Raw genomic sequence first — 16,524 nt, 5'->3', positions numbered from 1 at the left:
CAAAAACACCAAGTTTCAATTTCTTGCCTTGGCTAATTCTAGCTCTATTCACTTCATCTTCTGTTTATCGTCGTCGTCGGCAGCCGTCCGTCTCGAGAGACGATGGTGTAGCTTCTTAAGAGTCTATCTGCACCGCCGAGAATGGCTGTGCAGTCCGACTTGGGAGTGACACGGTATCTGTCTCCTCCCGTGTTGAATCGACATCTTGCAATGACGCTGGAGTGTCCTCTCCAGTGAAGCTGAAGCTACAGAGCCTGGGCAGGGTGATATGGAGGGTCTGCTGTTGCCCATGCAGCAGACCCCCCCTCTCTTCGCAGCTGAAGGGTCCAAGGGAAAGACGGAGTCAATACAGCTTGGCTTCAGGTGCGCCGCAGGAGTTGCCGGTGTTGACTACAACGTCAAACCGCCTTAGGGACTCCGGCTCCGGATTTTCTGTCGGGGTTTACTCCCTTAGCCTTTCCCCTGAAGAGGTATGCCGCAAGGCAGAGGAGGTTTTTTGGAGTCAGAGTTTTCCTTCTCTGATGTGCCCTGACTGGAAGATCGAACCAGCGACACTGAGCTCACAGGGCAACGCTCAATCCACTGAGCCAAACCAGCCAGGGTCAATTCTTCTGTTTATATATAACAGATTATAATGCATCCCTGAAATCCCAGCCTCATCAGAAAGATGTCCTTGATGATCTAGAACTTACCACTCTCTTCTACCTCTAATACTTCATAGCTATTTTATCAAATAGTAACACGGAACAGCTATCACTGACCTAAGAATAAAATGACAAGGGTTCTGGCAGCAGGTCCCCATTCTGATTTGAGACATTTTATTTAATGCCACAGGTTTCCTCTTATGTAAAATGAAGGGTTTGTGAACTAGCTGACTCTAAAGTTAGTTGCAATTCAATGCTGTTAAAAAAGATTTACCATATAATAATGGACATGTTCCAAAGAGAGATACTAAAAATATTTTTAGTTATGACAGGCATTTTTGAAATAAGTGTATGGGACCTTCAAGGAATAGATCAAAATACACTCCTCCACAAAATTCTACTTAATCTCCCTCCTCCTTTCTCTAGATTGATAGTTCATTTTCCTTTGGGTAGTTTCTGGCCAAGTGTGGTCAGAAAGGTGATTTGGTTGCATAACTCTTGGTTGAAAACAAGAATACCTGTGCATTAGGACACTGGTTCTTTAGTATGATTTATAAAAGAGTTCTAAAACTATTTCAAGGTAGGAGTGAAAATATTGTTTTGAACAATGGAGCCCTACATAGATTAAGTTTACAGTTTCTGAAGGTGATTAGTTTGAAGGACAACCCCCATTTGGCCATATGCCCTGATGTGTTTGTTTAAAAATCACTCTTAGTACAGTTGATATTTTGACTTATTGAAACAAACAGTCCTTGAATGTGCAAGATGCCATGTACATTTTCTTTAGATTGTAAGCCATGCTATAAATAGTTCAAGTTTAAACATTATAGGAACAAAGAAAGCAGTATAAAATGGAAATTCTCCCAGGGTAGATCTATGCTGTTACCAAGAAATGTACACAGGTTCCTAAAAGCTCTTGATAATTTTGGGCCACTCAGTTAATGATAACTAATATAGTTTATGTGTTCTGAGCATTGAACTATGTGCTGGGTCACACTGGTCCTCTATGAAGGGAGTCATATAAAACCATTCTTCTTGTTTGGAATAGGGGGACTAAAGAGAACATGGAAGACCTATGATCCAAAGCACAGTCTTATAGTCATGGCTTCTCCCTTCTTGTATGTCCACAGAGCTCGTCAGCTACCCTTTGAGCCCAGGGTATCTGTAGTATGGGATCAGCATGTACTACCTGTACTAGGTCAGCATTAAAGTGTTAATATTTTTTTCAAGAACAATCATCTTTCATACCTTACAACAGAGTACATTAAATTTAGTTTGGCCTGATACAAATTAAAGAAAAAAAGCAGAGGGGAGTGAGTGGAGGTGGAAGAGGATATAAGGGAGATAAATGGTAATAGGAAAAAATATAATTAAAAATAAACTATTAACTCTGGCAGGGTAGCTCAGTTGATTAGAGCATCCTCCCAATATGCCAAGGTTCCAAGTTTGATCTGTGGTCAGGGCACATACAAAAATCACCCAACAGAAAGCATAAATAAGTGGAATAATAATTCAATGTTTCGCTTTCTCTCATCTCCTTCCTTTCTCTTTAAAAGTTCAGTAAATAAATTTAAATAATAAAATATTTTTAAAAAAAAGTAAACACTTCAAGTCCCTTTGTTTAGATCAATGATTCTTACAGTGTGGTCTGCAGTCCAGTGCATCAGCATCACCTGGAAACTTGTTAAAAATGCAAATTCTCCACTCTCACCTCAGAAATACTGAATCAGAGCTGGGCAGGAGAGATGAAGAAACCCATCAATCTGACTTAAGCCCTGGCTCCAGGTGGTTCTGATGGATGCTAAAGAGTGAGGCTCACTGGTTTATGTACTACCAGCAGCAGCAGTCAAGAAACCACCAGACAAGCTGTGCAATCTTTTATAAACTTTATAGTTTATTCTAATAGCCTAATAGTATCCTCATAATTACTACATATAATTACTACTGCCCTGGCTGGTTTAGCTCAGTGGATTGAGCGTCGGCCTGCGAGCTAAGTGTCGCTGGTTCAATCTTCCAGTCAGGGTACATCAGAGAAGGAAAACTCTGACTCCAAAAAACCTCCGATGCCTTGCGGCATACCTCTTCAGGGGAAAGGCTAAGGGAGTAAACCCCGACAGAAAATCCGGAGCTGGAGTCCCTAAGGCGGTTTGACGTTGTAGTCAACACCGGCAACTCCTGCGGCGCACCTGAAGCCAAGCTGTATCGACTCCGTCTTTCCCTTGGACCCTTCAGCTGCGAAGAGAGGGGGGGTCTGCTGCATGGGCAACAGCAGACCCTCCATATTACCCTGCCCAGGCTCTGTAGCTTCAGCGTCATCGCAAGATGTCGATTCAACACAGGAGGAGACAGATACCATGTCACTCCCGAGTCGGACTGCACAGCCATTCTCGGCGGTGCAGATAGACTCTTTAAGAAGCTACACCATCGTCTCTCGAGACGGACGGCTGCCAACGAATTACTACATTTAACACACACACAATTATACACATAATTGATGTCTAAGTTGTCCTTGACCAAATGTGTATTAAAAAGTCATGGCTTCTCTCTGTAAAAAGATGATATGGAAAAAAGACAAATGGACCTGTTTTTAGTTTTCCCAAATGATATCTTTCTCAACTGTTTTCATACCTGCCCTCCTCCAATGAAAGAATCAGGGGGGAAATATAACTAACAAGCACTATTCTGTTTCTTTTGACAGAGCAGGAAGATTTTACTAGGTGATATAAATACACTTTATCACTTGAATATATCAGTTATCATGTGTCTTGAGTAAATAGCTATGTCCACGTCTGTTTTAAAGAACAATGGAAACATTTAAAGGTAAATGGAGCCTTTGTCTTATTTGTAGCTAAATCCTCATAGTCATTTGAGATCTACACATTAAACTATATACACAGTCAAGATACATAATACAATTTTTATGAAAATTAAAGTTTTATAATCCCTTCAAAAGGTAAATGTAGAATAAAATGTGGAGTTAAGACTCAGGTTCTGGAGCACTGCAGGCCATAGACATATAATCCATGTATGTCATTTTAATTTTTCCAAATAACTACATTTTAAAAAGTAAAAATTAGTAACATTAGTGTTAAATAATATTTTGTTTAAATTTACATATTAAAAATATCACTTCAACATGTAAACATCTAAAATTAATGAATTTTACAATTTTATACTGTCTTCAAAATCTTGCATGAATTTTACATGTATAGCACATCTAAATTAGAATGTTAAATTTTAACTGAGAATACTTGGTTTTTATTTAGAGTGAATAAAACGTATTGCAAAAGCAGATACTATGCCCAAGTTGTTTCAAACATACTGAAAAGTTTTCCAGTAGCCTAACTAAATATAAGTTTTTATGTTTATATTAATAAAAATAGATAAAATTAAAGGTTCAATCTCTCAACCAAGCTATCCACATATAAAGTATTCAGTAGCTACAGGTGGCTAGTGGCTATCACATGGGGCAGCATAGCTCTGGAGCTATGACAGACCACATCTTGTTAAAAATTCTGGCTTTGCTGTTTAACTCCGCTTCGCCAATTACCCGGCCCTCTTCAAGTGTCAGTTCTAAGGTCTGTCTGTTAAATGGGGGTGGGGGTGGGGGTGGGGGTATTGGTGCGCGTGGTGGGGGAGAACCTCACTTCACTATGCATACTCAACTTCCCCATCAAAACTTACAGCAAAATGGAAATAACTATAGTCTACTCTTTGCTTCACAGCAGAGGTGGTGAAATCAGTGCATCAGTTTGTAATAATCAGAACCAATATAAATAACTACACTGTAAGAATGATGAAATAAATTTAATTTATACTCTGCAGCAATAAATGCTCTTTATTATGTAATCATTAATATTAATATCGGTTATTTAAAGGAAAAAGTAGTATTATGAATAGCCTGATTGCTGCCTGCGCGCGCAAATAAAAACCTGTAAAGGCCTGCTGTCTACCAATAAAGCGGTTATCCCAGGGGACAAGATGGGGGCGGGGATGGAGCTAGCAAACACTTTGTGCTTGTATTTCCGGGCAGTAATATTTTCCTAAGATGGAGCTATTACTTTTGTATTTTAAGGAGCAGTTCCCCAATCTACTTTGAAACGACTACACTTTTATAAAGTTTACAAGAAACTGCTGTATAAAAATACTCGTATCAGAATGAAAAACAAGCTGCCTTAATCCGCCTTCGGTTAGCTGTTTCCCGCCCAGGCAAACTAAAGCGAAAGCGCGCCTGACGTCAAGGGGTGGTGCCCTCTCCGCCTTACCTTGGTGAAGTCTATGTGGCCATCTTTACTGAGGTTAATGAGCACCCAGTTTTTCCGGCCGGGGCGGCGGATTGGGGTGGGGGAGGGGGAAAAGGTGGGGGCGGGGGCGGTGCTGCACCAGTAAAGTCTGCAGAATAAGAGAATATGCAGGAATCAAGCGTCTAGGTTAATAAGAAGCTGACAGAATCACTTAGAACCAGGGACAGAAAGAATTAGCTAATTTAATGGAAAGTAGAAGTGCAGATTCCGCGGATAGGCGGAACAATTTAGGCGGACTTTAGAGGTTTCTGCCCGGAATTTGAAAGCTGCTTCCGTTGCTCAGCGGAAGTGTGGATCTGAGGAGAACGGCTCAGAAGACTCCGGTCGCCGCCGTGTGCAGAGCCGGAATCATGTCGAGTTTGGCCGTGAGAGACCCCGCAATGGATCGATCACTGCGTTCTGTGTTCGTGGGGAACATTCCGTACGAGGCAACTGAGGAGCAGTTAAAGGACATTTTTTCGGAGGTTGGTTCTGTTGTCAGTTTCCGGCTGGTATACGATAGAGAGACGGGCAAACCCAAGGGTTATGGCTTCTGCGAGTACCAAGACCAGGAGACCGCGCTTAGTGCCATGCGTAACCTAAATGGGCGGGAGTTCAGCGGCAGAGCGCTTCGGGTGGACAATGCTGCCAGTGAAAAGAACAAGGAGGAGTTAAAGAGCTTAGGGCCTGCAGCGCCCATTATTGACTCACCCTATGGGGACCCCATCGATCCAGAAGATGCCCCTGAGTCAATTACCAGAGCAGTGGCTAGTCTCCCCCCGGAGCAGATGTTTGAGCTGATGAAGCAGATGAAGCTGTGTGTCCAAAACAGCCACCAGGAAGCTCGAAATATGTTACTTCAAAACCCTCAACTGGCTTATGCGCTGTTGCAGGCACAAGTAGTGATGAGAATCATGGATCCAGAAATTGCTCTGAAAATTTTGCATCGCAAGATCCATGTTACGCCACTGATCCCAGGCAAATCTCAGCCTGTCGCTGGCCCCGTCCCTGGCCCTGTCTCTGGACCTGGCCCTGGCCCTGGGCTCTGCCCAGGACCTAACGTTTTGCTGAACCAGCAGAATCCTCCAGCTCCTCAGCCTCAGCACTTGCCTAGAAGACCTGTGAAAGACATTCCTCCACTGATGCAGACCCCTATTCAGGGTGGAATTCCAGCCCCGGGGCCCATATCAGCTGCCGTTCCTGGACCTGGGCCTGGTTCCTTAACTCCTGGTGGAGCTATGCAGCCGCAAGTTGGAATGCCAGGGGTTGGTCCAGTGCCTTTAGAGCGGGGACAGGTGCAGATGTCGGATCCAAGAGCACCTATGCCTCGCGGACCCATGACTGCTGGTGGACTACCTCCTCGAGGACTATTAGGAGATGCTCCAAATGACCCACGGGGAGGGACTTTGCTTTCAGTCACTGGGGAAGTAGAGCCCCGAGGCTATCTTGGGCCGCCTCATCAGGGTCCCCCCATGCACCATGCTCCTGGTCATGACGGCCGTGGCCCTTCCTCACATGAGATGAGGGGCGGGCCATTAGGTGATCCCAGGATGCTAATTGGGGAGCCCAGAGGACCCATGATAGATCAAAGAGGTATACCTCTGGACAGTAGAGGTGGTAGAGACTCTCGAGGAATGGAAACCCGAGCCATGGAAACTGAGGTCTTAGAGACACGAGTGATGGAGAGAAGAGCGATGGAGACATGTGCGATGGAAGCTAGAGGCATGGAAGCAAGAGGCATGGATGGAAGAGGAATGGAGATTCGTGGCCCTGGCCCCAGTTCCAGAGGGCCTATGACGAGTGGAATCCAGGGTCCTGGTCCCATTAATATGGGAGCAGGTGGTCCTCAGGGACCCAGACAGGTCCCAAGCATTTCAGGAGTGGGAAATCCTGGAACAGGCATGCAGGGAGCAGGTATGCAAGGTTCAGGCATGCAGGGAGCAGGTATGCAAGGTTCAGGCATGCAGGGAGCAGGTATGCAAGGTTCAGGCATGCAGGGAGCTGGCATGCAGGGGGCAGGCATGCAGGGAGTAGGCATGCAGGCAGCAGGCATGCAGGGGGCTGGCAAGCAAGGTGGCAGCCAGCCTAGCAGTTTTAGTCCTGGGCAGAGCCAAGTAACTCCACAGGACCAAGAAAAGGCAGCTTTGATCATGCAGGTCCTTCAACTGACTGCAGATCAAATTGCCATGCTGCCTCCTGAGCAAAGGCAGAGTATCTTGATTTTAAAGGAACAAATCCAGAAATCTACTGGCGCTTCTTGAAAGGTTTTGGAAATACTTGGCAGTAATCCCAGAAAGTTTTTTGTAGCATAGAGAATGGGTGTGAAAAGCTGGCTTCTGCACCCCCACAGTTTAGTGATTAGGATTTCCCTCCTGCCCAAACCTAATCTTTTGTCTTTTTTTTTGTTGTTACTGTTTTGCTTTTTACTTTTTATTGGGGAGGGGAGAAGGGGAGGAGGGAGTGGGTCTGTCTGTTCATGTTAATTCACTGCACATATACAAAAATAACTTGGAAAATGATTATATTATACCAAATAAGATTGCAAAGAATGTGCAGCAATAGTAAATGTCTGGAATATGTTAACTTCTTGTTAAAAAATATTGAGTAAAACAATGTAAAATCTGCACATAAAGACTAAAAGATGACCTGTTAAAATGGTAATATACCAAGGTAGTTTAAAACTTGGTTGTATAAGAAAATAATGAGGTTTACCTCCAAATTATAAGATAACATATTTTGGTAAGTCATTTAAAATACAAAATCCTATTTGGGGTCAATAGAACATTGTACTAGGTTAAGCATTGTTTTGGTGTTTTGGAATTATTTTGATATGTTAAGAGTTAACAGGACAAATGAAACTTGTGGTATTGAATTGTTTTTTTCTAAAGCTGAAAATTCACTTATCTTACCCTCCAGAGGCCAGCAGTATTCTGGCCCGACCCTGAACATGGTGATTTTACTGGAACAGTTCTATGATGATCAACCAGGTTACTTATATCTGCTCTGGTAATGTCAATATATCTTTCCATACCTTCCTGTTTCTCAGTAGTCTGTAAGCCCTAAATCTGAATCTGAGTTATTTTCTTTTATCTTTCCCTAAAACCGGTGTCTAGAAACCAGTGTATCTGGATAAATTATACACCGCATTGGGCCTTTCATAAATAGTAAAGGGCTTCATACAGTAAAGCTCTGCTTCTTGGTAACTAGCTTTCATACACAGATGATACCCATTTGATCACCCAGAATCAGAACTTAAAAATATTAATCTCAGCAACATTTAGCATACCTTTTAGTTTTCTTATATCAAAATCTATTTGTCTGTTACCATTTAGCTAGATTAATTGAAGCCCAGGTAGGTAGGAAGATTCTTGTAGCCTAAATTCTCTGCTCGATTGTTAACTACTTTTTATTAAGTCATAAAGCTATTTAGTTCTAGAATACATACCACTGAGATAAGTTAAAAATCAGTGGAAAGGTGGAGCTTATTAGCACATTTCCATCAGAGCTACTACCTGATTTACTTTTAAGTCTTGAGAATGTGGACATAGAAAAATGTATATCATAGACCACCACTTACCAGAAGCACAAACACCTAAATAACCAGGTGATCTTACTCTGAAGAAAGGGGGAAAAAACAGTTACAGAGGGAAAAAAGTCATTTAATACAAGGAGAGAACTGAGACTTGGAAATTGATTTATTTTCCCTTCGCACGGTTTTAATATCTTAAATGAGTAATTCATGCTAGAGTTTTCATTCCTATATGCTGTTCTTTCCAGCTGCCTGTTTTACTTATGTTATTGTTCATACTGTTAATTTCCCCTTGTTTTCTATGTGCTTCCCTTAGATTGGAGTCAATAACTCTTTACGTGTGTGGTAGTTCTAAATAATACTATTCACAGAGCTTGTTTGATACTTCGAAATTATAGTTGCTTTATCCCAAAACTTTTACTGAAGGACTCTGAATGAAAACCTTTAAATGTTACTCTCTTTGTTGTAGTTTGCATTGTTTAATAAGCTTAATAAAAAGAATGCACAATATCTGATGTTTGTTTTTCTTTTTCTAAAATTTTATTTCTTTATTTTTAGAGAGGGGAAGGGAGGGAGAAAGAGAGGGAGAGAAACATCAATGTGTGGTTGCCTCTTGCGCATCTCCCAACTGGGGACCTGGCCTGCACCCAGGCATGTGCCCTGACAGGGAATTGAACCGGCAACCGTTTGGTTTGCTGGCCAGCACTCAATCCACTGAGCTACACCAGCCAAGGCTGATGTGCACTTTGAATGAATGCATTATTCAAGTGATCTATTTGTGAGAGATCCATGGGGACTTTTTTTTTTTTTTTTTTTTTTCCTGTGTGGTTGCCTTTCATTCGCGCCCCCAGCTGGGGACCTGACATGCAACCTAGTCATGTGCCCTAGCTGGGAATCAAACCAGCGACACTGGGCTCGCAGGCCAATACCCAATCCACTGAGCCACAGCAGCCAGGGCCGCCTTTTTTTTTTTTTTTAAAGACAAAACTAAAGAAATTGGAATGGATGGGAATCCCTTTCTTAGATCTATATAGTTCCACAATTGAAAGAACTATTATAAAGACATGTTATTGTATGGTTGGTATCAGTAGCAAGATTTTGGTGGATACTCAGATATTAGAATTCCTTTTGTTTATGTTCCCCCACAGAGAACTCCTCTATCGCAGAATCACCCTATAAGTATCTTCATTACTGATGTATCCCAGGATTACCTTATATAAGGTATCTTTATTACTGGCAGCACTTTTATATTGCAATGTACTATGTTTACTTTTATCTTCTCCCCATTCCCACTTCTAATAGACCAGAGAACTCTGAACACAGACTGTCACTCCTTTCTGTATTCACTATAGCAAAAATCACAGGTGAGAAGGACAAAACACGTCAGAGTCTTGGGGGGGGGGGGGAGTCCCATTAAGAAAAAGCACATAAAATTTCCCCCAAAGGATTTAAATTGCACACAAACCAAATGAGCTATAGCAACTATTTGCATTAGAACATAAAGTAGAAAAAGATAATAGAAGCAATCTTCTTTACTTTGTTAAATGTAATAAGTTACTTCTTCCAATTCACTGCCTGACTTGCCCAGGATTGATAGAGAGTATAGAGCCTTATTTCATGTTGATAGTGAAGAATATTAGCAATGTGTGTTTGCTACAGTTAGTCTCTTACATATTTTGTTTTTGGCTGGTTACAGCCTCTGGCATCCTGCATTCTCTCAAATAGGGATAGACTACAAATGAAGTCACAAATTCATAATAATAGTTAAAAGAGTGGGGTGAAGGTGATTTGCAAATGCCTCTGGGCAGTACACGTGTCTCAGGAATAGGAAATGATAAGATTTAATCAGTGCCCACCCGTAAGTACTTCCCCTTCTGTATTGGTAACATCAAAAGGTGTTTCAATATCTGATGATGCCCCTTCTATACTGATTTGTGGGTATTCAGTAAGATAAGCCAATGTGAATCTCAGGTGAAGGTAGGCAAATTCAAGTGAGATCATCTATGACTTTTCAACTACACTTTTCAGAATTCTAGTGGTAGAAAAGTGGAGTGGTTGGGGGTGGAATCTAATAAAGCAAAGCTTTTGTTTTTTCATGCTGTGCTGGGGCATTAACTAAACATATGAAACCTAATTTCCTGTGGCGTGTCAGGCCTTTTTCTTAGGTCTGATGAGACCTGATGATTATCTGCAACAACCTACTGTGGCAGAGAAACTGAATTATCAGTTTTATCTCAAATCTTCTCAAAAGAATATGTCAGCCTCTTCTATTTTATAGCGTCAGCTAATCTAGACAGACTTCTGGTTGGTGCTTGTTTTCTCATCAGGCTCTTGACAAGAAGAATGCTTGATAATGAGGAATTAATATATTTAAATATAAATTATAGTATTAAATATTATTATATTATACAATGTGCTAATATATTTCATATATATTTCAGATATTAATCAGATTTTAAATATTTTAATGTGCTTTTATGTATCCTAAACAAAATTTATTGGTTGAAAATTCAGCTTACAATTATTCATATTACTAATTATTTTCCCCATGAGATATAAACTAGCATGTTTCTTCTTGATATTTTTCTACCAAGGCACATAATATGTCAGTAAAGGGCATGCATTTTATTAAAAGTGACACTGAGGTAGCAAAGTCAAAAATAACAAACCTGGTGTTTATTAAATACATAAAATAGCAAAGTACCTAGAAAAGTAAATGATGTTTTGATTAATGACAACTCTATAACCAGGATTTGATTTAGATCCCAAAAGTAGGTAAGTATTAAGAAGGAATTTGGGTAAAATATACCACATTCTCAATCATAATCGATTTTATATGATTCTGTATATATAGAAGTCTGCAGACATTTGAAATCAAATCTGTCACAAAGTAGTCATTTAAAAAATTGGTCAACTCGAAAACTCATATCTACTTATTTATGCGTTGTCTGTCACAAAAATAGAATTGATAATCTCTTGGGCATCAAGAAATGAAATCAGCAATTCCACCCCAAATTATTTTCTCTAATTAGCTGTTCTCATCAGAATTTTGTCTTATTAAATGACTAACCTCTTAAATAATTTACTGTAAATATCTATGGACCACTTAGTAGGACCTGTAAGCCTTAGATTGTTTCACTACCTTACCTTGCTGTCTGAATAAGAAGCAACTTGTACTTACTTAGGAATCTGTAAGTGTATTTAACCCTGGACAGTCCACAGAAAAAGATGCACCTGCTAGAACTTTGTTCCCGATTTCCTTTGTCTTAAAGGTTCGCTTTAATAACATCCAAAACATGAGACATCAAAAATTGTATGTTTGAGTTAATAATGTAATGGAAAGGCCTATATTAGGTTTGCTTAGTACATTAACATTCCTAAAACTATATTCTATATCCCAAATATCATTCTTGTTCACATGTTAATATAGTAACATAACTAAGAAGGACTGAGAACATTGCCCGACACAGTACAGTAATATAACATATTTCCTATCTTTAGGTTATCATATATGCAAAATGATTTCATCTTTCTATACTTCAGAAATAAAAAAGATCCTCATCTATTTTAAAAAACAGAAATTATATTACTGAAATCACATAATTTTCCTCCACCTCCAGGTTAATTTTGTCAAAGTTTTGTCCTGTGGAAGCTTTAAATATCTTTGGACAATGAACCCAAAATCTGTGGCCTGTGGATCAATGAAGTCTGCTGATAATGTTTTTTTTTGATGAGCCCAAGGTTCTCAAAATGTTTGAATCTGACTGCATTTAGGTGCAGCACCTATTCTCCAGTTTGGCCACAGGCTCAGCCTCTCCCTGTGTCTTATATTTGGTTTGAGTCACATGATTACATGCCAGTAAATTTACAAATCTGCTTTTACTCTATAAAAACACAACTATTAGATTCAATTGAAATTGTGACAAACATGAACTAGAAAAATGGTCAAAAAAACTGTTCAGCAGTATTTTTCTGCAAAATCAACAACCAAACAAAAACAGAAAAAACTAAAGCCAAAAAGAAAGGTACGGCACTTTAAAAAATAAAATACAATTATTACTTACACCTTTCCGTGATGTATAGTGAGCAAAAGAAAAAAAAAGTCCTGTTTTGCTAATCTAAGTGACTACATTTCTCCCACAAATCATCTGTATGACTAATAAATATTAAACCAAAATATTAGCATCTTTTCTATTCAAAAAGATTTATAAAATGAGAAATATATGCTATATATAAGTAATATTAAATGTTAACAGCTCTAGAATAGACATATATAGAATACATAGTAGAACAGAGTACTTTAATTTTTATGTGTTATTAACTGAAGAGTTTTTTAAAAGATCTACTATGTAATTTCCACATAGCAACCATACTGATTAGAAAAAAATAAATAACCTTACTCATATGCCATTCCCTTGTTTAAAACCTTTCATGGCTTACATTACTCCTGGAATAAAATTCCAAATCCTTGCCATGTTCTACAAAACCCTAAGTAATTTGGACCTTCCCTACGCCAATCTTACATTTTACCATTGGCCCCCAACTCCCCCCTAGCTACAGCTACTTTGGGCCTAGCTTCATGTCCTTGAATTTGACAAGTCTCATTTTCATCTCTGAGCTTTGTCCTGGGCAGTTTCCATTGCTCTTACCCCATTCTTTTCCCAGGTTTTGAATAGCTAGTTGATTCTCTTTACACGGGTTTCAACTTAAATATATCACTTACTGAGAGTCTTTTCTTTTTTCTTTTTTTAAAGGTTTTTATGAGAAACATCCATTGGTTGCCTTTCTCACGCTCCCAGCTGGGGACCTGACCCGCAACCCAGGCCTATGTCCTGACTGGGAATCAAATGGTGGGAACCCTTTGGTCTACAGGCCTGCGTTCAATCCACTGAGCAACACAGCCAGGGCTCTGAGAGGCTTTTCTCAAACACCTTGTTTAAAATGGTCTCCTCATACCGTCTCACTTTTGTTTTTAAATAGTAGCTCTTTTACCTGAGCATTAATCCATGCCGTCCATCCCTTTGCAAAGTATGTTATATGCACAAGACAAACTTGGGGACTGGCATTAATGAGGTAATATTTATTATGCCCATGTCACATTTATCATGTCAATCATATTTATTCCCAAATTTATGTTATGTACTTATGACTATAATGTGTAGATATATGCATAGCCATGGGTATATAGACATAAATAATATGTGTGTATATATGAGACATATAATTGCCAAAAAAAGGTTATTTCTAAGAAAACGGTGCTGAATGTATATTCATCATGTCAACTGTATTAGTAAATCAGCTTATACCAATTGCGCAAATTTTTCTAATGTATATAGTGATAGACATATATTATTGTGAATGTGAAAAAAGGATTATGTCTATGAAAACTATGTTAAATGTTTTGAAAACACTAATAAAGGCTGAATGGGTAAATATGAATAGTTGTTAAATATTGTGGGAGCAGGATAATAGAAAAGTGCCTTAAAATAATTTTTAACATTGAGAATTAGGTACTCACATTACTTTGTAAGTATCTAAATCTTTGTTCCATTTTAAACAAAATTTGAAACCGGTAATCATAAAGAAAACATGATGTCAAAACCTTCATTTCTCTCTGAAATTTTTCAGTAATGAAGGAAAAAGTCATTGAGGAAGTTCAGTTTGAAGATCTGTACTGTCACCGTTGCTTTCCTTTCCCGTCAGGGGATTAGCCCGGAAAGGCACAAACATTCCTCCACCCTAGTCTTCCTTCCCCTCCCCAGGATATTACATGCTGAAGGGAACTATATGAGTATGCTTTAAATTGTTGCTAACTCAAATGTGGCCCTCGGGCCATCAGCGTCACAGGGAAGCCTGTAAGAAATGCAGAATGGGAACCCCACCCCAGATCGGCTGAATCCAATTTGCAGTTTAATAAGACCCACAGGTGATTCAAATTCAAACAAAAGTTTGAAAAGCACAACTTAAAACTAATCTTAAGAGAAATTTAAAAAAAAAAAAAAAAGGACTTTAACAACTAACATAATTGTAAGTAAAAGAAACGTTAAAATTTCCCAAATGACTGTCCCTCCATTATCACATAGGGTCAAGAACTGCAAAAATTCCTACCTCTCTGAAGTAGATAAAGGAGACAGCCCCTCTATTAGAAGGCATTTTGCAAAATGAGCAAACAAAAATCTTGTTCCTTCATAAATAATTTAGTGAATATTACTTAGTGAGAAACCTAACATAAAACACTGTAGGTGAAATTGCTGTTATTTGGAAAATCACCTGAGTTTGCATTTAGTCTATGTGACCTTTTTCTCCTGCGGTGGAGGGGAAGCTAAGTCAGATTCATTAGAAACAATATATTTATATTCATTATACCAAGTCAAAATTTCAGCAAAGCTGTAAAAATTCTCTCATAAATTTGTGGATTGTTTTTCCAATCCACAAATCTTATAATCTTCTTGATAAAGTATATTACTATCCAGTCAAGATTGATGACTTTACCTGGGGTACTATACTTTCCTTTGTAAATGTCTGTCGCAATGACCTAGAAATATTTCCTAAATAACTTCACACATCTTATCATCCAAACAGAAGAAATCTTGAAATCATAAAATTAGCGTGATGCTTCAGTGAGAGGTAAACTCACAATAGAATTCTGCTGCTAAATGGTTTTTGAACCTTATCTAAATATCTAAATATTTTTATGCAAAAAAAAAAAGAAGGAAAGGAAAGAAGGAAGGAAGGAAGAAAGGAAGGAAGGAAGGAAGGAAGGGAGGGAGGGAGGGAGATAAAGAAGGGAAGAAAAGGAAGAAAGAAAAGAGGAAGGAAGGAAGGAGTGAAGGAAGAAAGAAAAAGAGAAAGAAAAAAAAAGAAAGAAAGGAAAAGAAAAGGAACTGGTTTGTTCTATTATTTTCAGTAGCTTTATTGGAAGTGGTATAAAAACTATACTGCAATTTGAACAGGATCTGAATTAAGGATTAAGGGTACAAATTAACCAAATCAACATCTGTAAATTAAGCAAACTAGGATTTTTTTTTCCCCTTTAAAGAAAAGTTTACATTGGGTTTAAGTGATTGAACTCAAAAGGTTTATAGCAAACAATTTAAGTTCAATCAAGGCCTTTCAAATGGTGACATCAAAGCCTCATCGTGGGGCTGTGAAGATGACCTCCACTGAACCTGTGTCACTCTCACACCTATGCAGACTACATGGACTTGTATTCTAGTTCTTAATTTGAGGCTTTGTTTGCCTAGAGGGAAAACAAATCTTGCTTAATTAGAATATTTTGAGAATCTGAATTGAGATGATTTATAGAATGTTGACTGGTGGGAACTTTGTTGTCAGTGTTTTCACGTAAACACGGTTTAGCAATTTTCTGGTGAGTGCTTCTGCTGGGATATGCAAAATAGTTGAGCCTTGAGCAATAATAACCTTGATTTAAAATGCCCTAAAACTGCCCTTCCTGATGACTGAGAGCTGGATTATCTTGGAGAGAGGAGAAAAGAGGCTTTTCTGCATCTCTTATCCAGTCTTTCTTCCCCAGGCTTGTTCACAGGGAGGGGGAAGACTGCTGGGCTGGCTAATGACACAGCCAGGGCCAGTTAGGGCAGGGTTGTGAAACTGATCTGTCAGGGCCAGCGCGCTGGTGAAGTCCTGCAGATAACCAGGGCTGGAAAGTGGTGTTTCAGCACAAATTTACTCTTCATGGGGATAAAGGGAGAAAAGGGGGAACAGGGGAAACAGCTTAATTTTTTTTTTTTACTAAGTCCCCCCAAGCCACAAATGTGCTCTCCATGACTGATCATGGCTGCCACCTCAAGCAAGTAGTGCCTCTCCAGTTTATCTTCAGGCACCCAGTGTATCTTTTAGGTCTGACCTGCCATACCTGTAAGAGCTTTTGTTTTCTTTTGTTTTGATAAGAAAGGAAAGATAAAAATCACTTTCATTGATATAGAGGTGAAATATAATTTTTAAAACATTTTTATTCTAATCGGCATTTTTATTTATGCAGTGACCAAACATTTTGAATTGCTGGAAGGTATCTATACTAGTGAAATTTCTAACATTAGTCACAAGA

The 16,524-nt window shown here is 39.2% G+C and overlaps 2 protein-coding genes across 4 annotated transcripts in view; one reads left to right on the top strand and one right to left on the bottom strand.

Moving 5' to 3' along the window:
• PRKG1 (protein kinase cGMP-dependent 1) overlaps window positions 1-16,524 on the bottom strand; it is a 1,228,801-nt gene that overhangs the window by 497,589 nt on the left and 714,688 nt on the right. The window lies entirely within an intron of this gene.
• CSTF2T (cleavage stimulation factor subunit 2 tau variant) lies at window positions 5,244-7,372 on the top strand. The gene has a single exon (XM_090278046.1). The coding sequence runs from the start codon at window positions 5,299-5,301 to the stop codon at window positions 7,186-7,188; it is 1,890 nt and encodes a 629-aa protein (XP_090134172.1). The 5' UTR covers window positions 5,244-5,298; the 3' UTR covers window positions 7,189-7,372.

This window comes from Furipterus horrens, unplaced genomic scaffold (genome assembly GCF_987537825.1).
Source record: "Furipterus horrens unplaced genomic scaffold, mFurHor1.1.pri manual_scaffold_5, whole genome shotgun sequence".
Classification (NCBI taxonomy): domain Eukaryota; kingdom Metazoa; phylum Chordata; class Mammalia; order Chiroptera; family Furipteridae; genus Furipterus; species Furipterus horrens.
The sequence above is the reverse complement of the archived record's forward strand: the minus strand, read 5'-3'. Positions and strand labels throughout refer to the sequence as shown.

What these genes read in the sequence shown, in the direction of transcription:
- CSTF2T (XM_090278046.1), top strand. Translation starts at nt 5,299, where the DNA reads ATGTCGAGTTTGGCCGTGAGAGACCCCGCAATGGATCGATCACTGCGT.